This window comes from Euwallacea fornicatus, chromosome 12, assembly GCF_040115645.1.
Source record: "Euwallacea fornicatus isolate EFF26 chromosome 12, ASM4011564v1, whole genome shotgun sequence".
NCBI lineage: Eukaryota > Metazoa > Arthropoda > Insecta > Coleoptera > Curculionidae > Euwallacea > Euwallacea fornicatus.
The window spans coordinates 944,788-972,031 of NC_089552.1; the positions used below are offsets into that span (position 1 = coordinate 944,788).

The following is a 27,244-nucleotide window of genomic DNA, read 5'->3' on the forward strand; positions in this document are numbered from 1 at the left end:
CGTGTTTTCTGTTGTAGTGTTGATGTACGGCTGCCAATTCAGGATACTGAAACGGCCAAGTTCAATTCAGTAAAGAATGTAAACAATGTCTGCTTAATTGTTTGAATTTAATAGCTACAAATTAAAAAAAAACGTTATAGCTCCAAAGTCTCAAATACAAGATAGCATGAAAGCATCAGCAATAAAGTACAATCTTGGTGCGAAGTTCTAAGTCTTAAAAGTTGTGTTCTTTAACCATAATAGGGCACTAACTCTCAGAAGTTAAAAACACCTAAGATCACCTGACGGACATGCTTTAAAAATTTAATGGTTATCTTTTATCTCTTTTTCTCAAGTAACGGTAGAGAAAGAGAACGATACACTGGCAGCATTTCCTACTCTAGGATTAATCTCATGAATTTTTGTTTATTTATTCGAAATTTTAAATTTTAATTTAATATCGTAATTTATTAATTTCTTTTGCCAGGTTATTGCTACTCGTTCTCAAATCCATTCAAAAAAATAGTTTCATTATAGCGTTATTGAACGAAACTCTTTTCGAATTTTTTTCATAATCCAGTTTATGAGGTTTTTGGACAATGTGTGGAAGAGGTCGAAAGAAACTAAAAGACAAAAGTGGAAAAGAGCTGAATGATGGATTTGACGATTGGGTGAGAAGTAGCTACATAACTTCTCTAATTATTGTCAGTTGTTATGAATAAAGGAGCATTTAAATATTAGCAAGATAGAGGAAATCTTTATCAATATGCTGCCTCATAAATTCAGGAGGTTTCAGTTCTCAAAAAGGAAGAATCCTTACGTTCACATTATCTGTTTCTACTCACGTTTTTACAATTCACATATCTGCTGTTAAAAGGCCCAATTTGCAGATATTAGATACATATCATGCAACACCGCACAGATGAGCATTAAAGTAAATTTTACCGATTATGTCTCAACATATTATTTTTTGATGCTGGTTAACAAAAAAAAATTAAGACCTTGAGAAAGCTGTTCTCGGTTTTTTGAATATAGTTAGCCAATAGTCAATATTCAATTTTAAACAAATTATATAATTCCAGGGAGGGTATATGGCCGCAAAACAAGCTAAACTTTTGGACCAATTTCATAGCGACACTGTGGAGAAGATCTCTATGATATTCTCTGGCGTGCGCATATTAGTTAATGGCTTGACCCACCCTCCAGCAACTGAATTAAAGAACCTTATGGCTGCCCATGGGGGCGAATACCATATGTATCAATCCTCCACTACAACACACATTATAGCCTCCAATTTACCCAATGTCAAAGTAAGGTGTTGGCTAAATTGCTACTATACAAATTCAAAACACATTTACATGCAATTAGATAAAGCATTTAGGGGCTGTGCCAGTGGTTAAGCCGGCATGGATCACCGAAAGCATCGCTTTAAACAAACTGCTTGATTATAGAAGGTATCTTTTGTACACAAATCAATCCCGATTGCAGCCAGCTTTGAACTTTCCTATTGCAGCCAGTGTTAAGTCACTTTCAAAGAAGTAAGCACACATTTTAGTGATAAATAGGTAAAGAAGGACTCAGACAAAATCCCTATATTTTACTTGAATTTTAGAGAGGACTCTGACAATACTTCAGTTGATTCAAAGGCTGAATCAAAAATCACAAAAACAGCATCTGATCCTAGATTTTTGGAAGAATTTTATAATAATTCCAGGCTGCACTTAATATCCACATTAGGTGCTGAGTTCAAGCAGCTAGTAAGTCAACTAAGGGAAAAGTCCTGTGGTCAATTTGTGGGGAGAGAGAATCTTAAAGGTGCGTTTAAATGTATTTTACGTTTACGTAGCGGAAGTTCCAAAATTTAAAAGAATAATTATTCATCTTTCCTCCTTGCACAAATTTTAAGCTAAATCGGAGTCAAATCTCCCCACTCCCAAGTCGGTGGTGATGCACATTGATATGGACTGTTTTTTCGTCTCCGTGGGGCTGAGGAAATACCCAGAACTGAGAGGACAGCCGGTTGCAATCACTCATGCTCGTAGTGGGGTGATAAACTCCAGCGACCCTACGCGACAAGCGATAAGAGAGCAAGAGTTCGCCCTCTATGAGGAAAGATTGCCTGAAGGTACTACTACAGAAAGAAGGATTGAGAGGTCTAATCGAGCAAAATACCGACAGAGTACGATATTTAATGTGCTGTCTCCTTTAACGAATGTACATAGCCACACTATGTATTGACCAGATTTGTTGTATATATGGACACTAACTTGAACTTAAAATTAACCACACTTGATTAATATACGAAAGTTGTCAGCATATAAATTTTTCGTGCTCTCTTATGACCCTAAACAATAGGTTTGCATTTTAAAAATAAACGCGAAACTTTTCACAATTACTTCAATGTAGGAACCGCTTCAAGGGTGAAGGGCATAAAAGAGAAAATTGATGGTCTAGCATCAATGTCCGAAATTGCCAGTTGTAGCTACGAAGCACGAGAATTTGGTATAAAAAACGGCATGTTCATGGGGCAAGCTATTAAGTTATGCCCAAATCTAAAAACCTTACCATATGACTTTGAAGTAAATATGGTTTTTAAGACATAACCAATTTGGTATTGGACCATTTTTTAGGGCTACAAGGAAGTGTCCAATACGCTATATCACACCGTTGCTTCCTACACTTTAGACATCGAGGCTGTGAGTTGCGATGAAATGTACGTAGACGTTAAACAAGTATTACAAGACACAGGTCTGACAGTCCAAGAATGGGCTACACACATTCGGACTGAAATCATGGATATTACTGGCTGTCCCTGCTCCACAGGTCTTAATTTCCCATTTTACGCCAATTATTTCATAAATCAACTTATAAAAATTCGTTGAAATAGGCTTCGGAGCGAATAGGCTTCAAGCCAGAGTAGCCACCAGGAAAGCGAAGCCGGCAGGTCAATATTATCTTGAGCCCGATAATGTAGAGGTTTACATGTCCGAGATTTCTTTGGCAGATCTGCCTGGCGTGGGCAGGGCTACTTTGGCGAAATTGGCGCATTTAGGATTTAATACTTGCGGGGATTTGCAACAGGTTGCATCAATTTGTGTAAGTTTTAAGGGGATTTAACGATTCGTCTTTATAGAAAGGGTCAGTGGGGCTGTTGCGATCAGAACTCGGAATTAAGCTTGGGGAGAGGATTTGGGAACAAGCTCACGGTCAAGACAGCAAGCCTCTGGATTTCAATCACGAGAGGAAATCTGTTTCAGCCGAAGTCAATTATGGTAAGTTTAAATCTACTGGAGAAATATGCAACAATATTATATGGTTCACAGGCATACGTTTCAAAACTAAGGAGGAGTGTTATAATTTTCTGCAGAGCCTCTCAATAGAAGTATTCAGTCGCTTGTCAGAAATCAAGATGAGGGCACGAGGACTGACCTTGAAACTGCTAGTGCGGGCAGAAGGTGCTCCAGTGGTGAGTTTTACTAGAACTGTTAAATTCCCTGAAATGTACTGTAGTGGACCACAAAAATGATAGAAATGGTTTTGAAAATATTAGTAGTTTCACAGTTTTGCGACAGTACGTGTGCACACGTGTAAAATATCGATAAATTAAAATGTATGATTTATGGTCACTATGTGATTCAGATTTGCGTGCGATGGATTCGTTTGGAAATGGTTGCTACTCACATTTCTAGTTTTTCTTTTCTTTTCGTTGTTTAATGGCTTTCTCGGTGAAACTCACAGGAAACTGCCAAGTTTCTTGGCCACGGAGTCTGCGACGCTATAACAAAGAGCAGTATGTCAAATTTATTATACTCAAACTCGGATATTATTTATAAAGAAACTAAAGCGATTTATGACAAGTTAAATGTGGCCTTTGAGGAGCTACGCGGGGTAGGGATTCAGTTGACGAAGCTGGAGAAAACTGCCCCTATTAATAAGGTAAAGTACCAACATATGAATTGCTACTGGACGCATGCTTACAAAAATTTTATTAGGCTTTAAGCAACTTTCTTAGAGGTGGAGCCTCAAAAAAGGATTCAACTAACACTGAAAGTACTCTTTCAAACATCAAGGTTGTCCCGACTAGCGAAACCAATGGGAGTCCGGTGAAAAATCCTATAAACAAGCCTAAAGGCCGAGGTGCCAAAAGTAACTTTCTACACCCTTGCCAAGCATATTTTTTAACTGGTTTCTGGGGAATTTTAGAAAAAGTTGAGAAGAAAGTAGTTCCTAACAAGACCATGATGTCCTTTCTAACGACGACTAAACCTGCAGATAGCCTTCAAAGCTCAGTAAAAGCTTCTTCAAGTCGTGAAGCCGTTCGCGTCGAGTCTCCGAAGAGTACACATAATTCTCTTATTGATATGAAGGTTTTGAAAGAACTTCCAGATGATATTCGAAGAGAGGTAATGAGGGAATATGGCTTGAAATTGAAGGACTTGAATCCCAAAGGATGCAGAGACGTTAATAAGAGTGCAGGTAAGCTTTCCAAAACGTAAGAATCTTATTAACAAAAATACAAATTTTTAATAATACTGATTGAAATTAAAGAACTAGGGACTTGCGTCAACGTGACTGGAACTGCAGGCTATAGGTTCTTCAACCTTTTCAGCGACTACATTTTCTTTTTCTTCTTCAATTATATCATTTGCTTCTTCCTCGCTTGCAATCCTGAGTTTCTTTTTATCCGGTTCCTCTGTATCATCCTTGATATTTGTGTTGTGCTCTTCTTCACTATCATTTTCCTGTTCCTTCAAAGGGCTATTTAGCTTGAAAAAGTTTGTTATGGGTTTTTGCCATTGTGGGGTCTCTGTGTGAGGTATGGGTGGTAATTTCCATGAAGACGAGCCTGAAATAGTAATTTTTGCTTTGTGGGATATACAGTTTTATTAGCTTGAGACTACCGCCAGATTTAGTAGCCTTGGGGGTCGCTGAGGTACTGGCTCCTCCAACTTTTTTGGAGGATCTTCCACTGCTCACTATGGAGAATATAATATAAGTGAATGTATTTGCAAGAATGGCATGATCAACATTACAAAATATCTGTCATGTCTGACCACACGAAAAACACAAAATGACCCAAATGACACAAAATCGACTTATACAGAAAATGACTGCAGATATTGTGTGATGAATCTGACAAACAGTTTCAATGAACTAAAGAGACACTTTCTTTAAAAATGTTTACCTCTGATTCCAGCTGCCCCTGTTCTTACCATGTCAAGGGGTTGAAGTAAATAAGTATTCACTTGAATTGTTGAGGTTTTGTTACTTTATTATACAGAATGAGGAACAACAGAGATAATGTTGAAATAATAGTAATTCGTTGGCGGGATAGCTATATTTTAAATTTAAGCCAAATATCTGATAAGCTTGGATAGGTAGGAAGGACAAGTTAAACTTGACACCGAGTATCGTATCTCGGAAACGAAACGTTTGCACACCTATATCTATATGAACTTTTTCTATCAATTCTAAAAGTTCTATTGATCGTTGGAGTTATTCTAGAAAAAAACTGAGCCACCCGGTATACTACCTAGCTTGTTTGTTTATAAACTAACTCCAAGCGTGCAATTATGTATCTAATTCCTTGAGAGGTAGATTTTAATCGCACTATTATTTTCACATTACTTGCACGAAGCCGAATACCCTGTATACTATTAATTTGTATGTTATCGACATAAGATAAAGGAATTTAAGCACGCGAAATACCCGTTTTTATTAAATGAAACGCAAAATTGAGGTTAGACTTCACATATCATTCGTTCGGCTGAGGCGCGAGTACTAATCGCAGGCAACGCTACCAGCAGTTGTTCTTTTCCCCAAATTGTTGTCAGCAACCGGCAATACAGTGGTGTCACGTGACTCGTGACTAAAACCGTGTTTGTCCGTTTTTGGTATAAAAAATATCGTCGTTACAAAATATTGAGAATTTAACTAATTAGATTAGCTGGACAATGCCCATCAATAACATAGCATCTCATCGTAACAAAGAGGCCGTTGTCAGTAAACCACACGTTGCTATTCAATGCTCAATGCATCAAAATGCATTTAATTTAGTACGAATGGTACTGCAGTAACAACCCTGATTTGCTGTTAAAAAGGTCGAATAAGGACAGAATACGTCAGAATGATTTAAGAATTGTCAGGGTTGTCGCTGGTTGCGGAGTTGTACTAGATTAAGTAATTTTTAAGTCAAGGGCAGAGTGTAGAATGTAAACGAAGGATATTTCAAGTCTCCAAAGCAACTTTGACCTCCAGAATAGAAATTTGAGACATCTACAACATTTCTAATTAACGTTAATGAATTATTTAGGCACATCGACAAATAAAGTAACTCCCCCAGAAACTCAGTCTCCTTTCACAAATAAACCCTGGGAGCAGGTGAAAGAGGGCATTAAAATCTGGATTCGAACGGAAACAGAACCCGCGTCGATAGATGCAGAAATGCTTGCCAATTACTTAAGAGATTTAGCATTGGACAGGCATATTGAAATATTACAGAGTGCTTTTAATTTTCTTTATAGGTAAGTAGTGGTCGTACATGAACAAGTACGTCCTTCTCCACCAGCAATTTTTTTACAGTAAAAGTGATAAATGCCGTTTGGTAATTCCAATAATGTTTGTTTCAGGACTTTTTCAGGCTTAAGCTGTAGTTGGCATAAAGTTTATTATGCGCTTGTAAACGGCGTGCAACAGGGCATGGTAGCTAGATATGGCAAAACTTTGTATATAGCAAAAACTGATTTTTCATGCTGTCACAATCAGTAAGATACTGTGATTTAATAGTAAGGTTTTTATACATAATTAATGGTAATATTTATGTTAAGAACTGTCGGGAACAGTAACATATCTATACAAAATACGGCATAAAGGCTATATTAATTTGTTTCAAAGGTTATTATGAGGATGCCTAGATTTTTTTCAAGCGATACTCGTAACAGAGTAGAAGTATTTCGAGACGTTAAGATCCGATTTCAAAATGATTGTCGGGGAAGAAAGTTCCGCAACACACACACTTAGAATATAGTAACAAACTTGTGGACATAAAGATGCACATACCGTGTATACATATGCGTAAAGGTAGAGCCTTCCAACCAACTTTTTATTATAAGTTCAGTGACTCATCACTCTTATAACATATTTCCGAATTAACATAATATGGGTTAAAATAACGAATGAAAACTAAAACAACTTTAAAAATCTACGCCGGACATCCTTGTTATCTAGTATCATTTTTATATTGGAACCCAGTATATTATTTCGCATTGCGTATCGATTTTTAGACCGATGAGCTGTACCTTAACAAAAGGCATGTTGTTTATCTTTTTGAATGTTTGGAGGCCACCGCATCGTCGTTATCGTTCGGCCTATAACTCGTACCTTTACAAAAGATAGATTGTAAAGTTCTTATATATTTTAGTACTGATATCGCCTTTTAGAAGATTCAGTCGAGTGGTACCCAGGTAAAAAATAAGACGTTCGCAATCTGGAACCATTCATCGGGATAATCGTGTGTTCTTTTATATACAATATTCGTAAGATACGAGTGTCGCGCAGCAGCGCCTTTAGCGATAACAGTTAACAAGTGGAGCCAGCAACAATAAAAGTCTAAAGAAACAGGGCACAGATAGAATGTGCTTAAATTTACGTCTATTTTTTCTCATTTCACTATCATACACTAAAATTAGAAATAAACAACGCTTATAGAGTTCGTCAGGAAACATTACATAATGTAATGTTTCTTAACGTGTCATACCCAGCTCCGTTCTATTCAGAAAAATCTATTAATCTTTAAAAACAAAACAAGATATCTTTTAGAGTCGCAAACTCAAATGCAGGTCTTAACAATTAAAATTGTTACGCAATTTCAATCATGGGGTTTCCATACTTGACCAAATTGGCCAACTCTTTGGCACTGTAGCCCAAAAGTTGCTTCAAATCGCATACGAACTTGTAAACGAATCGTTTGCCGTGAACTTTCGATATCATGTCACCGTCGTAATAGTACCGTAAGGCCCTAGAGAGCTTTTCGTAGTTCATTGCGGGTTTATTTTTGCGTTCACCCCAGAGATGAGCCACTACTTCAGGATGGGTGAGTTTGAATTCTGAATCTTTGCCTGGAAATAAAAGAATGTAAGGAGTAACAGGTACAGGATGTTCTGAACTGGAGAATATGTTAACAATTCAATGATTGAATATTCCTTAAGTCGATAAAATACTGCAATTCTTACCAGTCCATTGTATCACCGACCGATACTCTTTACTCGTTAATAAATCCAAGAGAAATTGCCACAATTGGATTTGGCTGTTATGGCCTGATTTATTCCCCCCGGTGCTATAGGGACTGTTGAACGTCTTAAGGGTAGACCCATAGTGTGGAAGGTATTTTAACTATGTATAGAAACAGTTTGAACTTTGATACAATTAAATAGTCATTAATCGTTTCAAGCCCGTTATATCAATATCCTTGTAAATTTACCAAGATAATTTTTATCGAAATGAAGAAATTGGGCATAGCTCGGTTTTGATTTCATGACTTAACTTGAATTGAAAATTACCAGACTTTTGATATATGGGCACTTGCATTCAGTAGTTTATCTTATGGATATTTCGTTTCATATTTAATACATCGCTTTTATATGTGTGTGGTAGCTTACCTAACAAAGGAGTTGTTCGATTAATGTTAATAAAAAGGGTAAATTTACAAGTAAGACAAATATTAGGAAAAAATACGAGAAAACCTCCATCTATAGGAAGTTTTTTTATATCTTGACATATTATAAAAAAGTTCGATAAAATACAGGGTGTCCAGTCAAAAATATTGAAATTTGTAATTTTGCCGACTTTACTATTTGCAAATATCTTGCACAGCACTTACCTTGGGGCTTTTGCCAGAGGCAGACGACTTTCCAAGGCTAACTTTGCTTTCTGGCTTCGCACCACTTTTCCCTGTGTCCTCCCTTAACGTAGCTGAAACATTCAATTAACAAAACTTCAGTGACCCAAATTTGATTATACCGATCAGCTTCATCTGCCTCAACAATTCCAAATGCGTCCAAAATATGTCTCCAGGGTCACTGGGAACGATCTTTTGAAAATCCTCAATAGTCAACTTAAAAAGCTCCTGTCCAGTCATGTTCCAGTCGCTAAGTTTGATATTGGAGAGGTTAAACTGCCTGACGGCCCATTGTAACCAATGACGAACATGCACAGCTGTCCTGAAATTACTTGTGAATTTACGACTGAAAACGTCATTGCTGTTAAATACCATTCTTCGGGATCTAAAGGGATTTTCAATCGAGTCTGCTCCTCTTTATATTGTACATCTACCTGCCACTGCACAACATGTTGTACTTCATCAACAGAAGCAACCACCTCTTTGTCAGTCTCCACTGGGTTTTCATCAACTTCTTCTAAACAAAACAGTATTTTTACAAGCATTTTAATTTAGCTACCAGACTACCTGTATGAATGTAATCTTTGGCAGGCTTCAAAACATCAACAATATTGATTTTTCTAGTCAACAACTCAACTTGGACATTCACTTGAACTAAACCCTCTCCTTGCACACACTGATCCACCAAGTTTTTGTGATCCTCTAGCTACAACAACCCCTAAGTTTATTTGCATGACTCAAGAAAATAATATACAATTTGAGCATCCTGGAGAGTAAACACAAAGCTGGACAAGTTTATATTCAGTTTTTGTTCAATAAGCTTCCGAAGCCTTGACAAAGGTTGACGGATATCCATGTGCTGAACTATGGAATGCATGGTCGGCTCAGTTGTGTTTAATACATCAGAGTCCAGTTCATTTATCCAGCTTTCTTCAAAATCGGCAGTATTATCCAATGATATCATTTCTAAAATTATGGATGTATAAAAAAGTTTGAATTCTATGATTTGGATAAATTACCAAATTGAGACGTGCCATTGAGAAGAGTGACAGTGTCAGAAACAGCTGAAAGACTGTTGTCTATAGTGTTCTGATCTGGCTTTGAAGGTGAACATTCTACCAAGTTTCCGTCATTGTTCAAAATAAATCTAGAAATTCCTTATGATTATTGATAATTGATATAAAATACCTGCGCCTTGTGCAGAGCGATCAATAAAAAAAACTTAAAGTAGCTATCAATTTTTGATTCAGATAGTGCTTACTCTTCAGAAGTGTCTGATGAAATTAACATTATTACATGCAATAGCGTATGGTACTAATTATTGATATACCTATGGGTCAGATACCTATTAACGAAGGCCCTATCCAGGTCCCCCTAATCTTTGGCTTTATTAAGAAAGTTGACTCGTCTTATGTAAAAAAAAAGTTTGCAGAAGCCCATTGACTCATATTAAGAGATAATACTGTTAGAACTCAATCCTATAGAGTACCACTAGTAATTATACTATTGATGGGGCTATTCTTCTAACGTCCTTCTTGATTAACGAATTTGCAGATGCATTGACGTTCTTTTATTAGTAAATTTACCTTTTGTTTGGGTCCTCCTGCAAAGTGCACATCTTTTGCCTTAACTCATTGATCTTAACGAAATATGTCTCGGCGTTCGATTTGTTCATTATTATTTCGAAAATTATCGCTTAAAAATAAAAAATAGAAAAAACTTTTTAGAAAATAAAAACAGATAATTAGAAAACTAACCTCAAATAAAATTATAAATAGCAATTTTGACAAAACAGAATGTCACCAAGACTGCGTTAAACGGTAAGAAAGGTTTTTCGGCCAAAGCGCAAGACTGTATCTATTGTCTTGAGTCGAAGGACAAAAATGTTTTAAAATTAAATAGGAAGTCGAAAGTAAAGAACTTTTAAGTGTATCAAATCATAACTACAACACTTTCTTAATTCAAACTTTATTTGTTATCTAATTCTGCAAAAAACGAAGAAAATAAACCGATTTTTACGTTCCGGCTATTATCATCAATTATTATAATAAGTAATTATAATCAAATCGTATGACTAAAATATTTGCATAAAACACCTAGACCACCAAAACGGCCGTCGAAATCACAATTATTCCCCGACGTTCCCCGGAAAATACATTTAAATTTATTAATACAGCATCTGACAATTTGCCATACAATAACAGTACGTTTAAACAGAACATCGAAAAATCTGACCGCAATGATTTATTATTTTTATCATTAATTATCTGTCCACTTTCACGAATGCATTTTTTACAGCTTTTCTACTTTACATATTTCCTGATGATGCATGCGTTCTTACAATACTTATAGGCAAATTTAAGAAGAGCGTTGACGAAAGGGAAAAAATCAGAAATACGAGAACTTATACAGCCACGCCCTATCGAAGATTCAACACAACTAATTTTTTGCCGCACTTGGTTGCGTTACAAGGCAATCGGTAACAATTCCTCGGGTGTAGATGAACAAGATTAATAACTATCGTGAGTGCTCAACCTGTAGCATACCTATTATAATGGACGTGGATGGATGTTGCCGAATAAATCGTTATATTAAATAAAAAACGAACTAAACATAACATCATGGAATGAGCGAACCCAAATTATTATTGACCTATAAAACATATCTTAAATATCAACAAGAAACCAATACTTTATAATAATATTAATTCCAATAAATTATCATTACGTCTAAAAGTAGCCAATGCATTTAACAATATCAATAATAATAAATAGTTTTTATTTAATAAATATTATGTAAATTGCATGAAACGTCTTCGCTTCTTCTTTCGGGAACGGGTGTAATATATAAAACTGGAATGTGCTTTGGAGGGCTTGAATCACACTTTTTGAACCGGGAAAAAAATTACGCCCTTCAAGCTGAGCATTTCGCTTACATATTACCTAAATAGAGAGGCTACGCGTTATAATAGCTTTTTGTGCGTTTAATTTCGCATAGGAAGCCATATAGCCAAATGGAAGCACTAATTAGTTTCGTCAACAAATTACCAAAATAGTTATGAGAACGAACGAAGACGTTTCGGTTCTTGCAACGGGCTACTGACATCATCTTACCAAAGTTTCAAATTTCCCAAAGTGCCATTTTAAATCTCGGGTTTCTTCAGTTTGGCAATTTAGCAGGACACGCGCACTAATACGTGATTGAGCAATAGTCTTGTAAGTGTATTGACATCGGCAGCCCGGCAAAAAGTTTGTCTAAATTATTTTCTTTACAGTAACGTATCTGGGTTCTTTTTGGTAAAAAAACAGCGGTATTTATACAAGGTTTTAATCGATGTCCTTCATCGGGGCGAAAAGTTGGAGATTTTACCGAAAAACATATCCAATCGAGGCAGATAAAGACAGAAAACAAAATTACATATATGAACACCTGAATTTTTTATATTCAGGGAAATATGTTCGTTATCGTGAAATGTATTCATTATTCACAGGTTGTTATTCAAACTGTAAGGGATGAGTGTCAACGCGTCATATAGAAATCACAACTCACATTTAGCAGTGAAGGTGTCAAACTGATTTAAGCGACTTTCTAATTCTCGCAAAATCACCTCGTAGGAAAACAGATTTTAGACCCGAATTCGAACATTGATTCAAGCTCTCTGTATAAACAACTTCAGCGCGAACCTCCTCGTAACGAAACGAGACGCAAATACACACACCAAAGACGGGAATTTCCTTTAATTCTAAATCGACACACAAGTTACAACTAAATAACAATAATAAAGAGCAATTAACGTTTGGCATATCGATTCAGCTTACCTTTAAAATTATTATACTCAAAGTAGATCCCCGCTCGTCTCGCTACAGTACAGACTGCGCTTTTTATTTCCTGAGGGGGTCTTATACCAATGGGACCATCGCGCGTGACTCGTCAAACATCTCAACCCATCTATTTGTACGTCGCGATGTAACAAAATCACAAGTGCTCGTCCTATTTGTTTGGTTTTTACATAAAGGGCAGCATGGTAGCCAGACGTAAGAGTAGCCGAAGCGCGTTCGACCACAGCCGCCGCAAGGGGGCGTACCTGAGCGCCAGGAAGTGCCACGTGATCATTACTCCCACCATTTGCAGCACCCGATACACCATAAACAGCTTCGAGATTTGTTTTCGGGCTTTTGGGATCGAGGATGCGTCCTCTTTGAAGATAAACCTACGAAATATGTCTTCGATATGTCTATGAAGCTGGAAGGCGGTTTGCTGACTTACCGTCTAATTCCCAGAATGTAGTTTTCTAAGTATTTCTCCCAGTCGATTGTGACCACGTCGAAGCAGAATTCGTTCTTGTCGGCCTCGCCGAGGGTCTGACTTAGGGCCCTCACGTTTTCATCGTCGAACTCCCACTGTTGCGTCGTGAAATACTCCAGGCAGTCGGCTGCTTTACTCAGCTTGTTTTGCACTTTGATCATGCTGAAATAATTCAAATGCTTGGCTTAGCCCCAGTCTAGTCGAGGAGGTACCTTCAAATCTTCTGGTTCGAAATGAAATTAAAAATATATGTACCGGACGTAACGCTTAACTTGAGACATTGCAATATCTGGAATAATGAGCGCTTTAAGAGAAACATGCCTGTTATGAGAGTTCAATTATTCCACGGGGAAAATACATTGATGCTAAAATTAGTGCCTCTGTGTGCCTTCTCGCGGAAGGGGGATGGGGGTAACTACTGCTAATACGTAGCTTGTCTGGAACATTTTTTCGATTCACAATAGATGGCGCTGTAATCAACAAACGTTAACTTTCCTTTCGCTTGTGACTCATCGAGATGTTTGATGAAATCTGCTTTAAAAAAATTTCATTCTCACGTGTTGTTGGGGATAAATAAAAACGCCACATTTTTATTTGTTTACGTTTTTGGTTCAAACGTATGAAAAAATAAATAACTTGAAGAAACAACTAATTTTACTCAGTTCAATTTATTTTGGTATTAATGCTACATTCGAATGGTCCCAGTTGCGTCCGATCGCTTTAAATGCGGATTAATGGGTGCATTAAAGTTGACGACCATCATTTCGCGCACTTACCTTAAAATCTAACTGCAAAAAGTTTTCGTTTGCATTGATTTCAAAGCAGATTACATCGAACGTTCCGATACGCCATAAAAAATACTTAAACTTTCATAACCGGCATTTCTTTCATAGAGTGCTTATTATTCGAGATATTGCTATGTCTCGAGTTAAAGTCATACCCTGTAGATATCGTTCGGATCTTCACGCTATGGGCGCCCATCGAGTGTGCTGTTTCATCACAAATTTAAACAGAATGTGAGATTATCGCTGGCAGCACACATTGCGTTTGCATCTTCACACCATGTGCGCCGCAGCGCGTGATACTTTCAAGCTTTTACGTATGTTGTTTAAAAATCATAATGGCGCCAGCCAGGCTCCCTGGCTTGTTGGTATGCGATTTATCCGTGGATGACCCAGTACGGCTCGACCGAACGCGACAGATGCGAATCATGCGATGCGATCGTAGCGTTTAGATTTTCACGTGAGTCCTTAGAGGATCCACTTACATGGGTTTTCCTCCGCTCAGCCAAACCAACGAATCCATAATATACGCGGGTATCCAATGCAGGAAGCACCTGTTCACTGTATTGACAGCCTTCGAAGCCGTCACCGATCCGTCCGGGTACCACATGATCTCCTTCAGAGGGTGTCTCCTCAAGTACTTGAAGCAGATCCCGATGAAATCATTCCACGTGATCGGTTTCCTTTGTCCTAGAAAACAAGAGGACATTTTCTAAAAATTTCTAGGTCACCTAGACCGCTCCGAGGCGGAGAAAGTGCTATGAACGAAAGCGAATATGTGTCACGAATTGATCAGAATGCATAAGAACCTGTGACGCAGTTGTAAATCGGTATCTCCTTCGTCTTCGCGCCGGCTATCCTCCAGGCAGACACGATCATCAAATTGATGACGGTGTCGACGGGAACTAGGTCGGCCTTCTTGGTCTTCTGGCACAGCATCGTTCGGAAAAAGCCTTTTCCGGCGGCTGCGATGATCCCTGAAAGAATCCAAATCCAATAAAATCATTTCTCAACATTTCAAAATTAAAATGCTAACCGGTGGGCCCGTTCCAATTGTCGACCCAACCTTTCAGAGGCCCATCCTTACTGCTCAAGACTATGCTGGGTCTCACGATTACCAATGGCAAGTCGCCCTTATTGTCCTTCAACCAGCACTCGGCCAGGGCCTTCGTGAAGGTGTATGTGTTCGGGCGATTGCCTATTAACTTGGGCGTGAGCGAGTCCACCAAATCTTCATCAAGCGCCTCGACCACCGAAACCACCTGATCCGGCCCTATGGGCGGTGGGTAAATTACTTCTTTTACCTCCATGCGGTCGCAGTTGCAGTAGGCCGTCGAAACATGGACCTACGAATGGTCAGTTTGAAGACCAGATTCCGAGTGATTAGAGAGAGGTAACTCACCAAAGCCTCGAGGTTCGACATTCTTTTGCAGAGCTCGACCAATCGCTGAGTGCCGAGCATGTTTATCGTCACCGACAGCTTCAGTTTTTCATCAAATTTTACTGTGGCAGCGCTATGAAATACTACGTTTACGGTCCTAGATAGCAATAATCGGTCGGTCGGACTGATGGCTAGCTCAGGTTGCGTTATATCGCCCTCGATCGGCAGCACTTTGGAGAGGTCGTTTGGTCGTTCTTTGCGAAGAGGGTCGAATAACTGAAGGAGATGATTGTCGCGACATGTTGTACGGGGTGTTTAAAAAAAAAAACGGCAATATTTAAGGGGGCGATTTCTCAGGTCACTTTATGAAAAAAACTTTGTGTAGTCATACAGTATCGGACAAAATTGAATTGACTATCAGCAAATGTTAATATTTCTTTGTTAATAATAAAGATATTAAAAATAATAATTTTATTTAAATAGGTAAACATTTTGTTATGAAAAAAGCTAATAATGATCATATTTAACTAATGGATGCTTTTTACATGGAAACTTTTTCTCGTAAAGCATTGCAGCATCGGAAAGCCGATGACGACGTTCTCCAAATACTAAAAGCATATCAATTTTTTCACAAAAAAAAATTAATGACATATTTTTAGGCTAAAAATGCCGTGTAGATTCCATAAAAATGAAAAATCAATAGGGCATTACATTTAAAAATCGAAACTTGACCTCAGTTCCGGTTAAACCGGAAGTACTAGATAAAAGCTATTGAAGTCAATCAATCAGTCAGCTCTATTCTGATATAGCTCCCCTCCAAATTTCAATTTTCTAAGTTTAAAAACAAAAAAGTTATAAAGGCGAGCCATCTCCTTGAATCACCCGGTATATAAATTTTTGAATTTTTAATTGACCTCTCACCTCTAGTAAACAATTATTAAAATTAATTTAATTTCGTCCGACATTGTAGGCCCGGGAAATGTATTGGTTCCAAGATACCGGGTGTTATTTGTTTACTTACGGTTTTTGAAAAATCATTAAAATATCTTTTGACCGATTTTTAAAAATTTTATTTGGCAGAGTTGTTTGTGGCAATAAGGGTCTGATTGGGCCCTAACCAGATTAAAATCATTAAGTCCCGTGGCGTCAGGGGAGATAATTTCTACTTTTTATCTTGGAAACGAAGCCAGATACGACGTAAGTGCAAGAGAAAAAAGTTGCGTTTTTAGTTGCTTCGTCTCAAAAAATATCGAAATTTAATTAGTCAGTGGTGTTCGTCCTTTTGTCAATAAATGTGATTAAGGTGGCCCTTTCTGGTGCAACTGGACTTAGTTAGGGCCAAATTAGCCCCTATTACTACAAGCAACGTAACCAAATAAAAAAAAAATCGTCAAAAGATATTTGAATTATTTTTCAAAAACCGTTATTTAAAAAAATAACACCCGGTATCTTGGAAACGACACGTTTCCGAACTTATGGTTATAGCAACTTTTCTTCATAAAATGTTCTGAGAAATCACCACTTTAAATATCGCCGTGTCTTTTTTAAACACCCTGTGCATTTTTCAATTTGTACATATTTTGACATGTTCGCACTCCTTTTTCCTGAAAAACATGAAGTTTTAAAGGAATTTTAGACGGGCCTTGTACCGAACACTGCCGAAGGCCGCCTTATGGTACCAGGTAATACGTTTTTTGTACTAGAGCCATGTAGCCGCTCAAGTTAAGTCAAAGAAGTCCAATTCAGTGCTCGTTTAGCACCTGAAGACCAGATTTTCTTACGGACACCATAGCGTTTTCTCTGATTTTCGTCCACTTTTTTCCCCCGATACTTCACCGTCCAATTACACGGTTGAGACGAAAAAATAACTGCGATAACGATTGTGTTTTATCTTTATCCGGGTGTGAATAACGGGTTAATTGCCGAAAATAGCATTAACGTGACTTTGATATGGTTAAAGTTAAAGTACGCCGCAACGGGACGGCACCAGCGGGACAATTTTTGCACAAATTGCTGATATGTTAATCACCCTTCAGCTAAGGCGAATTTCATCCCCGTTTAACTTCATAATTATAACGTGATAGACAGCAATTATTAATACTAAAATTTTACGTTAAGGTCTGCCGGTGATGTAATTCCAGGACACGCACCTGACAACTTTATTGCCCGTCAGACTCCCGTGTTCCGATAAGTGCGGTAATGCGTGCGGTATAAAGGTCGTCGATCTATTATTAACCGACGGACCACGGCAAGTGTGTAATAAATTCTATTATTGCAAAATAAATTTTTTCATTTTCACTGGCAAATATGTACCTCTCGGTGAGCTTTCTCCCGGTACACACATCCTGGTCAACGACAAACGGACGTTCTTTACCTGCGCAACTTTCTTCACTTTTATTTTATTTTTCTCTCCCGTCCGTACTGTCCCGTGAAAATCCATAAAAAGCAGTTTCGGAAGGACACGCGTTAGCAGATGATCGTCCTGCATTAGGAGCCATCTGCGAGTACCAAATCGGTTTTGTCGACGGGTCGCCCGAAACGAATTCAACCGAAGCAAAAACAACTTTCTTTTTATTTATTTATAAAGGATTCAGTTAAATGATTCATATCTCGTTCCGCTATACGAATTAATTATGGCATGAATGGCGTGCCGAGCTGAAAAGGCCTTGGGAATTTGCATCGAGAATTCGCGATTATTGCGAGGAAACGAAATAAATGTTGCCTTATTACCTCGATAATCAGCTTTTTGATTTTTGGAAAGTTTTGATTTCGTCGGTTTTTATCTGCTAAAGCTAGAAATAACCTTCTGCCGCCCCCCGGGGTACCGGGGGGAGAAATCGCGGTGTCGCACCAGCGGCTCTGTAGTGATTCCGAGACGCGGTAAATACGCATAACGGTCAGCTAGTTAACGTAGCATTTTAGCCGCCCTTTGTGACGCCTTTGGGCCGCCCGGAGCCCTAAATTTAATGCCGGCGTTTGGAAACTGACATTTTCAACAAAAAAATTGCTTTAAAGTGTCACAACTTGTTGCCAGTTGATTACGTCACTTGCGACGAAAATTGGATGGAAAAAGCACGCATTGCTACACAAGCAACGTACACAGGGCCTTTTAGCGGCTACTATTAGCGAAATTAGCAATAACTGGACTCGCTTTGAAGCGTTTAATTATGCGATGATTTGTAATGTGGTTATTTAAACAATGGGCCCTCATAGAGAGGGCAAGTCTCCCCCGTTTTAGTCACCTGCGGGACGCAAAACCGCTAGATTTTCCTTTGAACGAATATCCACCGAATGTGCTAATGAGGTTAGTGCACTCTGTATAATTTACAAATTTGAGTCGCATTATGTCGGTAGGGTTTAAGCGCAGCTCACTTACCGGTGAACACAAAAGTTCCTGAAGGCGTTCTTGTGCATTTTGGCCTCTTTTCGGTCTAATTAAAAGATATATGTTTAAGACTCCCGGACAGCTCCTCAGCAACTTCTCTAATAGAACCTAGAAAAAGAAATCAGCGTTAAAGTGCGTTTTTGTAAAGTTTCTAACATATGCATCCGTCATCGGTGTCGTCGGATGACGGATGCTCGTTCGTCCGTCTTCCGATATATATATATATATATATATATATATATATATATATATGTGTGTGTGTGTGTGTGTCGCTTACCGGTTCACACAGCAACAGCTACTTAATATATAATGCTGTAATAGCATAGATTGAAAATGATCGAGGCTTCCAAAGCATGTAAATGAGCCTTTTCAAGCATTCGCCTTAGGATGACACAATGACCCGAATTTAACGAAGTTACCCGAATCGGATTACTGGCAGTATCATTTTACCGCCGGATGCAGAATGCATGAGAACGGATCATTAAGCTTTCCAAAAACACCGGGGAAAAGTGTCCAGAGATTCAATCGGATTTTCATTACTCTTAATAGTAACCAACTTCCCCAACTAAATACTCGTTACTGAAAAGGAGGGCGTAACCGGACTAATGGAGTGAACCTCTATTATTTTCTTTCAATTGGGATTCGAGTCGTAATAACTATCTGTTATCTAATTGATTATCGATATGCCTGTAATACGCTTATTATGTCGCTTCGAATCTTGGGTTAGTTCCGGTTAGGCGCTTATTGCTCCGCCAGTGTCCGCAGCAGAAAATTGATTCTTCGCTATATTTGGACACAGCGTAGCGGCATCCCGAAGAAGCGTATACAGGGTGGCTCGCGGTAAGTAGCCCATTAGAAGCTTCGGAGTATCTGGACAATGTAGCGCGCAGCCAAAGCAGATCACGTATTTAGGGGCATTGGCAACGGCCAAGTTTCGAGGAAAACCTCCTGTATATTTCAATAGGAAAAAAATCCAATTGGACATATGTATGATAAAATTTCTCGAAAGCCTGAAGTGAATCGACCCATCGAATAGCGGCAGTTTCGCGATGGCTTAAAATTTCTCCTTGCAGTCACCAGAATTCCCATACAGGGTGTCTCAAGTAAAGTGAGTTTCACGAGTGACAGATGTTGGAAATCCAACGCGTCCGGAAAACTCTGAGGATCGCAGCTAAAAAGCCTGGGAAACATGACTTGCTCGTGTGCCCCTAAACCCTGGGCGAAAACGCGCACTATTTTCGAATTTAAGTCGCGTCGCCTTTTGTGCCGATTCCGTGAGCCCGTTAAACTCTCCGTATTTGGGACACCCTGCGCGTATGAATCGCCAAACAATTATCCAGGACACGTAACGTTTCACCGATAACACCAAAAATACGTGTACCTTGCCCATGAAACCGGTGCCTCCGGTGATGAACACGGTCTTTCCGCTGTAAAAATCAGCGACTGACCCCTGGATAGCCGCCACTGGCCCGGTCGCGCTGATGGCAGCCATTGGAAGGATTTTCGATGCGCTGCTGTTGGTCGTAGAAAACTCTTGGATCACCATAGAGAAACCCTCCGGATCTACAATAAACGTTTCCCCATTATCGAACAGGCATTCGCAGAGCTAAACTAAAGCAATCGGTTACACAATAAAAACACCTAAATACTTTCTATTTTTATCACTTTCGATTTGAAGATATGTTCTACTCTAAAATGTTATAACGGGCACTGAGGGTTAAAACCAAGGGAAAGGGCTCGGGTTTTCGTACGGACGTAAATAAATAACGAAACGCGTAGGCCGCATGTTAAGGTGGTGTTAATGGACTAAAAATAATCTGTTTGTGCATTATTTAGTTAGATATTTTCACTGGAAAAAAAAATTCAGGTAAGTGCTCGTTTTCCGCACTGTCCGACAGTGAAATTACCCGGGGGGCACCTTAAAATGTGATGATACTCACGTTATCTCCAATACACGTCATCGCTTACCTTTACGTGGTCAGCACTTCCTTCGCCCGCCGACGACCATCGTGCAAATTTCCTCCCGTGTCGAAGCTTCGGATCAAAAGACAGGCAAGCGCCGGTTGTAAACTGGAAAACTGAATTTTACGCCCTCCTCAAGTTTCGGCTTCGAGCCTTGGAAGAAACGGAACAGTGCTACTTCCCAGAGATGCGGAAACGGGCCGTTTTCATGTCACTACGGGTCGGTGGTGCGCTCGCCTGAAATGCGTTAAATGTAGGTGTCATGTCATGGCGGCAGGTGCGTTTGACAGACGTCATTGTGATGACAGGTTTGGGTACTGGACAGGACGCGCCCCTTTTTTGGTCATTACGTAAAGGGTCGGAATAAATATTTTTGTCGAATCTGAGGACGCACCGAAACGATATTATGAAGTCCTAAAAAGGCGCTTTTGGGACAAATTTTCATCGCAATGCATGATAGAAATGGAACGTCCCCCACTCGAAGTTAATCATCGATTTTTCCCAAAACCAATTAAGCTCAAGAGCGCAAGTACAGCAAGTCCGTTATTTTTCACACTTTCTAATGTGCACCAAATTTGCACTAAAAGTAGGTACCAAGCAGTACTGCGTGCTGTCGTCGTCTAAACCTAAAGAATGAGCGAGAACTCGACGAATAATCGACAACGAAAGGAAAGTTGATTACCGTTACGTTTACCTTGAACTTGAAGGTCTCTTCAAGTGGAATCGACCTTTGATCACACGGTAGAAATTCTTCGACGGTCGTTTTATGGGCTAATAGGTATCTGTACCTACCGGTTAATTTATTCTTGATAGCGTGGGTTTAGTTCCGGTTTAATTTTGTAGCGCCTCGCATACTAATGCCGTCGCCTAGTACTAATGATTCTATATTCTATTTCTTTACAGTGAGATGCCCAACTTCATTATCTTTGAAGCCCCTGGATGCAGCATTGATTAAACATTATCAGGTGCTATTTTACGTCTATCATACTTATCTCCGCTTATCACGCGCCGGCGATTTGCCTTCGCATTCGCCATGAGTGCCAAAGCGAGCTCAAGTTTAAATGTGGCTTAAATTGACGCTTCTGCATGCCGCACCATCAAGCTAACGCATGCTTAGACTTAGGTGCGGCACATTAAATTCACCTACGTGTTTGACTTAGCTTAAGTATGTGACGTAATATTTCCTCACTAGGCGTTACAATCTAGCTACACAGGATGACGCAATAGGTCAAAGTCCCGTCACTTTTGACAGTTTTCGTTACACCGCGGTTCCAAATGTTCCTTTTTTTTTTTTGGCGATTTTCAGGTAAATTTGGCACTTTATGAGGTGCTCGATATAATGGAGTAATGTGGATCCTATATTGATCCTGACTACTTCGGTTGAGGCCTGAACCCTCAGATGTCCCAGTGTCGTCGGTCGGACCTAGACGGCCGGGGTTCCTTACAGTGTTCGGAAAAATTTTGATTAAATATTTCTTAAACCATTGAAAATCGGCCCTTTATTTATGTGCCTTCGATGACTTTGTTGGAATGGAGCTATAGAAACATCTCCTAAAGTACGTCCTTCTCGCCGCAGAACACCCTGTGTAATGCTATTACCTGATCAATGCGTACCGATTGCCGTATTAATAATATTGGCCAGTTAGCTGGCGGACTATGGCCCAGTAAGCAAAGAGAGGATATGAATATACATTAACATTAATTATGCTTACGTTAACACGAGGGCGTTAACAAAAACGGGCGTTCCTATTTGAAAACTACGAGGTCTTAATGATTTGTGATTGCCACCTTTAAGAATTATTTATGAACAGCCCGTATGTTATTTCGCAAGTTCTCCTGCATACGCGGCTAATGTAGCGCTTTGCTAGCAACACCCCAAAAAATTCCGCCGAGACAACTCTCCCTTTTCACAATACCACCAAATGATTGACTGCAACTGTCAAATTTCATCTTTGAGCGTAAATATCTCCCGAACGGTTAAAGATAAGTGCAAAACATTTCTCGTAAAGAGTGTTCAGAATTCATCGCAGAGTCTAAAAATGCAATGAAACCTGGGGAATCCCGTTTAAAGTAAGCGAGTCGACCTCCAGTATGGTCGCAAGTGTCGCCATCTTGAAAATATTTTTTCCGCGTGTCCACCCAACGACTTAGGTACATCCCCCGGTTTTCAGATTTTTCTAAATTATCGCTCTATCGCATTCGATCGAGGGACATACCGGAGGACAACCGTGTCGAATTAGCTTGTAGCGGAACCAACAAGGTATTGAATTAATTACCAATTCGTGCGCCTTAAAACTAGCGATGGGAGGGCAAAGCTGGTAAAGTTTCTAAGAAAGTTCAGTTATTCATCAATTTTCCTCTAAAACAATCGAGGCAAACCTCCAAAACAAATCCAAACGTCCAGGCAGCTCCGCTCCTAGCACTTTCTCACCACTAACGGATTTCAAATCACAAGAAAGCTCTACGCGATGAACACAAGCAAGAACGTGGACTACTGGTGGCGCACCCGGCACGCCGATCACCCGGTATATTCGAGGACGTTCTTCGAAATTCTTCAGTTGTTGTTTTCTTGGGTCAGTGGGGTAAGCGAAGAAGACGAGGAGAGGCGGAAGTAGGTTAATATAGCGGTCTCGTGAATCAGTACCGCGACGTGTAAACGGGGGGGTCAATGTCTTGGGCAGCTTTTGTGAAGCTCCGCTGGTGATTGATGCCGGGATCCGAAAGGAACAATTGATATCGGTACTACATACCTCTCTTAAATTCTTCTTTGTCGTACTCTTCACTATTTTGTTTTTTGCTATTTAACGCTGGAACCAGTCTCGGGGAAAACTAAAGGATTCAAATGCTGCTTTCTCTATTTATTGAATGCAGTTGACAAAGCGTAAATTTTCCGTTTAAATGATTGCTTGTTCAGATGATCTATGTTTGTACAAGGTGTTCTAGGCGCAGAATTTTAATACCTTTGGACGACTATCAATTTGGCATTAGCGGCCAGTCAAGGCACGATCGTGTAACATCTAACGTAGATTCACTGTGTAATATTTCGCTTTAATTATCATTGTTTAATATTAAAGACGAAAATAAAAATATTAATGTATAATTATTAATATAAAAAAAATTATTGCAGATTTGGACAACTCCATAATACATAGTATGAATGATTTTCGAATTGACATTGAGCAAATGCATTTTAATTAGGAAGATACCACAAGGCAAAGGAAATAGTTCGTTTAAATTAGTCCACGCATCGTCTAATTATTTTCAGTATTCCAATGAAACATAAGAATTCATGAAACTCCCAACCCGAGAACATGCATCAACTTGCGGAGATACGAATTTGAGCATGTTCAACGACACAAAAAAATATTTAAAAAAAACATAAATAAATAATAAAATATTAATAATAATAATAATAATAATAATAATAATAATAATAATAATAATAAACCACCGCTAGTAAACTTTTACTCCGGAGCCATTTTTTACTTGCGCTATTCCTTTGTAAATAGACGATGGGACGCGAGCGCTATGAAAATGAAAAAATATGATCTTTTAGGAGTGTTTGTGGTTTTTAGCCGCTAATTAACCCACTGGAAGTGGTTATTGCGGCAATTTAATGGGTTCTTAAATTATACGGGGAAAATTAAAAAAAGTAAACGAAGTTGAAATTTTTATTTATTACGCTCGTTCGAGCATCTCATTTTTCCCTAAACGAACACTAAACGAACGCATTTAATATATTACATGTGCTCAATAGAAACCACATCTTGTAGCCGCCAACGAACCACTCTGTCCGAAGCCGCCATACCGCAGACCTGGGACAACACAACCATATGCGCTTAACGAAAGCATACCTACAACTCTAAAATTATCCTCCTAAATTAACCCTATTAATCTCCAGACCATGATTCCAACAGGATGTTGAGTTATTCATTTACAAAATTACCAAATAAATGAAAATGAGATCCAGTTTTCAGCAGTTCGTTAAACAGGCCCGGGGCGGTTAATGCTAACGCTAAGTACTAACGAAGCGTATGGGAAACTGAGTCCTATCGATATGTGTAGATACTAACCTGAATTGTTAAGAGTTTTTACGATTGGTGAGGAAAGGTACGGCAAACTCTGCAACGAAGCAATTAACAACCAACAATGTTATTAATCCACCAATCTGAGTAAATACTGACTCACGTTGCGATTTAAAAATCGACTCATGCGTTACTTACATCATGCAATAGTGAGGCGTGGGGCTACACTAATGAAGTCTCATAAGTTATACGTTCGTTTTAGCGCTTGTCTTTTTCTGAATTATTTATCTTATCTATAGTTTACGATACTGGTACCTTAAACCCCTTTATTTATTACATTTCGTTCGAAGTTTAGTTAAAAACAGAGGCGTGCCGGGAGGGCGACTAGCAGCAAACTAAGAAAATAGGTTAAATGAACACGAAAGAGGAGGTTCCGCATAGCCGGGGAATAATCCACTTTTAAGTTCTTGCCAAAGAAATATTGTTTATTGCTACTGGGAGCATGAGTAAATTCTATCAGGTGTGGCTAGGCAGGCCCGAGAAACATGACAAGCGGGAGGATGATTTAATATCATCTGGAAACGGTAGCAGCTATGGTATACCGTAGATCAATTTCTCTTTTTAACCGGCAAGAGTTGGTGACGTTTTTCTCCAGAGATATGCAACACGTTCGAATCCACGACGCCACTCATGGAATTAAGGATTTGTTTTTAGGACAAAAACACGCCTTCCATGGCTATGATGTGTAGAAAAATCCAGTAAAACATCTCGACTGGTCTCGCGGAAAAAAATTAATTTGTTATTTTTAGTCCGTCCAAACTTCGCCACCCTGTAGGTGGACAGGCACCTCGGGGAGGGTGCCACCAAGAGAACTTTTTCTGTTCGAATAATGCCAAAAATCGCCTACTGCAATCTCTCCTTGCACTCGGTAATGCCGTATACCGCGTTTTTGTATACAGAGAATGTCGAAGATTTGGGTCGAAAGGATTAAATAAAAACTTGATGGGAAGTATAGGGGATTATTTAACGAAAGAGATAACAGCCACTGATAACTGAGCTTTTCGCATTAAAGTTTTATTGCAGGCATATGTCAACGTCAAAACCCATAAAAAGATTTGACATTGACATATACCACTTTAACTTGCTTGCGAAACAATTGAAACAAACACGCATCATACTTTTTTTGCCAAATTTTGTATATAATTTTCAAAAATTTTCAAAATTTTGAAAACCACCTTCGAAAACTGACGTCATTGGATTGATCTGTCAAAACTGAGCTTGGACAAGGCTAGCGCTATTGATTTGCTTCAAAGCGTTGATCTGGTGGGTAAAAAGGTGATCATAGGTCGTTTCAATGTCTCAATAATTGCCGAGATTCATTTGAAAAAAAATGCAAATTGTTCAGCATCAGGCATTATGGAGATATACAACGTATAGGCGACTGCATAATATATTTTATCTGTGAACGAATGACGATGATGATAGTGATTTTAATCACGGGATGACGTTATCATACGCGGAAAAAAACGTGTGTCGCATACATCAAGGAAACACGTATTACGTATTAAGGTTGTATTGGGCAGGTACTGCGGGCGGAATAATGAGGCAAGAAAGTACGTACCTACTTCATGCAATTAACTTTGATCGATGCCGGATTGCCATACGGCAACATGATCATCCCATTCATGTTGCGTGAAAGGTGTACGAGCCTGGATCTTGGCCTGTATTCGGAATCAAAGTTATAAAATCGTAAACGACGTAACCAAACCAGTAATAGAGAAATGCACGTTGGCAATGCGGGTGATTTGATACTTGAAAAAAAAAAATGCACCGGAAAGCCCTTATACTCGTCCGGATAAGGTTGCAAATAACTGGACATAGAGCCAATAAGTCCACGTATTATGCCGTATCGTTTATTTTTATTTAATCTGGTTATTCCTGGAGGCTTACTATGAAATGAAAATTCCGCGAAACAGCTGCTGTCGGCTATCCAGGCTGGGCCTGACCTGACAGGCCCTAACCCCGTTCCAGTTTTCAGGTTAGAATTCTCCAGACCCCTTTCAGAAACGTGCCGAACGAATTTTCTTAATAATAAACCTTAGAACATCTCGTGCCGATGCAAGAATGCAGGATTAAGCGATACCTCGCGATTCTATGCAGAAAAATCCCCACCAAACCGTTCGAAAGCCATTCATAACGCATTTGGAGCTCACCTTCCTCGTCAGTATGGACCGGTTGATGGTTTTCAGTTTCCAGACCGCCAAAATTAATTTGCAGACCGAAAATTAACACAAACCCGATTTTATCTGTGAATCGGGGCTCGCGCACGCACCACCCGATTCCGTTTTGAATTTTTTAACGCCGAACGGAGGACTGGAAAACGGGTTAGGAAATTACTTACTTTCCTGAAAAAATCAATATAATAATACCGAAGGCTTTAGAAATTTGGGCGAGTTTTCACTGTTTCCCAGGGTCGGCGATTGGCCGGCTGACTGCTACTGCTGCGGTAAGTGGAAATTTCAAAACGAG

The 27,244-nt window shown here is 39.1% G+C and overlaps 4 protein-coding genes across 12 annotated transcripts; 1 reads left to right on the forward strand and 3 right to left on the reverse strand.

Annotated features, from left to right (window-relative positions):
* The first annotated feature begins 413 nt into the window (after positions 1–413).
* Rev1 (Rev1 DNA directed polymerase) lies at positions 414–6,872 on the forward strand. Its single transcript, XM_066288748.1, has 15 exons — positions 414–650; positions 1,062–1,289; positions 1,348–1,517; positions 1,592–1,794; positions 1,886–2,104; positions 2,386–2,558; positions 2,610–2,802; positions 2,867–3,060; positions 3,113–3,251; positions 3,303–3,445; positions 3,718–3,915; positions 3,972–4,125; positions 4,183–4,455; positions 6,293–6,503; positions 6,609–6,872. Exons 1-15 carry the CDS (start codon positions 579–581, stop codon positions 6,745–6,747), a joined length of 2,709 nt encoding a protein of 902 aa, XP_066144845.1. The 5' UTR covers positions 414–578; the 3' UTR covers positions 6,748–6,872.
* LOC136342709 (PCNA-associated factor-like) lies at positions 4,457–6,292 on the reverse strand. Of its 3 annotated transcripts, XM_066288793.1 has the most exons (4): positions 5,513–6,292; positions 5,165–5,314; positions 4,881–4,955; positions 4,457–4,825 (listed from the first exon to the last, which is right to left on the reverse strand). In XM_066288793.1, the coding sequence occupies exons 2-4, from the start codon at positions 5,193–5,195 to the stop codon at positions 4,530–4,532; spliced, it is 402 nt and encodes a 133-aa protein (XP_066144890.1). In that variant the 5' UTR covers positions 5,196–5,314; positions 5,513–6,292; the 3' UTR covers positions 4,457–4,529. The 3 variants fall into 3 exon arrangements, with proteins under 3 accessions (XP_066144890.1, XP_066144889.1, XP_066144891.1); XM_066288792.1 differs by having other exon boundaries at positions 5,165–6,292; XM_066288794.1 differs by lacking the exon at positions 4,881–4,955 and having other exon boundaries at positions 5,165–5,758.
* Positions 6,873–7,593: 721 nt separating the features above from the next.
* Ets97D (DNA-binding protein Ets97D) lies at positions 7,594–10,641 on the reverse strand. Of its 2 annotated transcripts, none has more exons than XM_066288776.1 (9): positions 10,462–10,641; positions 9,895–10,022; positions 9,630–9,841; positions 9,443–9,581; positions 9,248–9,389; positions 8,998–9,197; positions 8,858–8,949; positions 8,211–8,370; positions 7,594–8,096 (listed from the first exon to the last, which is right to left on the reverse strand). In XM_066288776.1, the coding sequence occupies exons 1-9, from the start codon at positions 10,548–10,550 to the stop codon at positions 7,837–7,839; spliced, it is 1,422 nt and encodes a 473-aa protein (XP_066144873.1). In that variant the 5' UTR covers positions 10,551–10,641; the 3' UTR covers positions 7,594–7,836. The 2 variants fall into 2 exon arrangements, with proteins under 2 accessions (XP_066144873.1, XP_066144871.1); XM_066288774.1 differs by having other exon boundaries at positions 9,248–9,392.
* Positions 10,642–10,826: 185 nt separating this feature from the next.
* On the reverse strand, positions 10,827–27,139 carry LOC136342693 (putative fatty acyl-CoA reductase CG5065). 6 transcript variants are annotated; one of them, XM_066288769.1, is made up of 10 exons: positions 27,117–27,139; positions 20,697–20,927; positions 20,110–20,291; positions 18,720–18,836; positions 15,365–15,619; positions 14,999–15,308; positions 14,772–14,939; positions 14,448–14,652; positions 13,142–13,342; positions 10,827–13,085 (listed from the first exon to the last, which is right to left on the reverse strand). In XM_066288769.1, the coding sequence occupies exons 3-10, from the start codon at positions 20,272–20,274 to the stop codon at positions 12,881–12,883; spliced, it is 1,626 nt and encodes a 541-aa protein (XP_066144866.1). In that variant the 5' UTR covers positions 20,275–20,291; positions 20,697–20,927; positions 27,117–27,139; the 3' UTR covers positions 10,827–12,880. The 6 variants fall into 6 exon arrangements, with proteins under 6 accessions (XP_066144866.1, XP_066144863.1, XP_066144864.1 ...); XM_066288766.1 differs by lacking the exon at positions 27,117–27,139 and adding an exon at positions 26,929–27,110; XM_066288767.1 differs by lacking the exon at positions 27,117–27,139 and adding an exon at positions 24,764–25,407.
* Between the last annotated feature and the right edge of the window lie 105 nt (positions 27,140–27,244).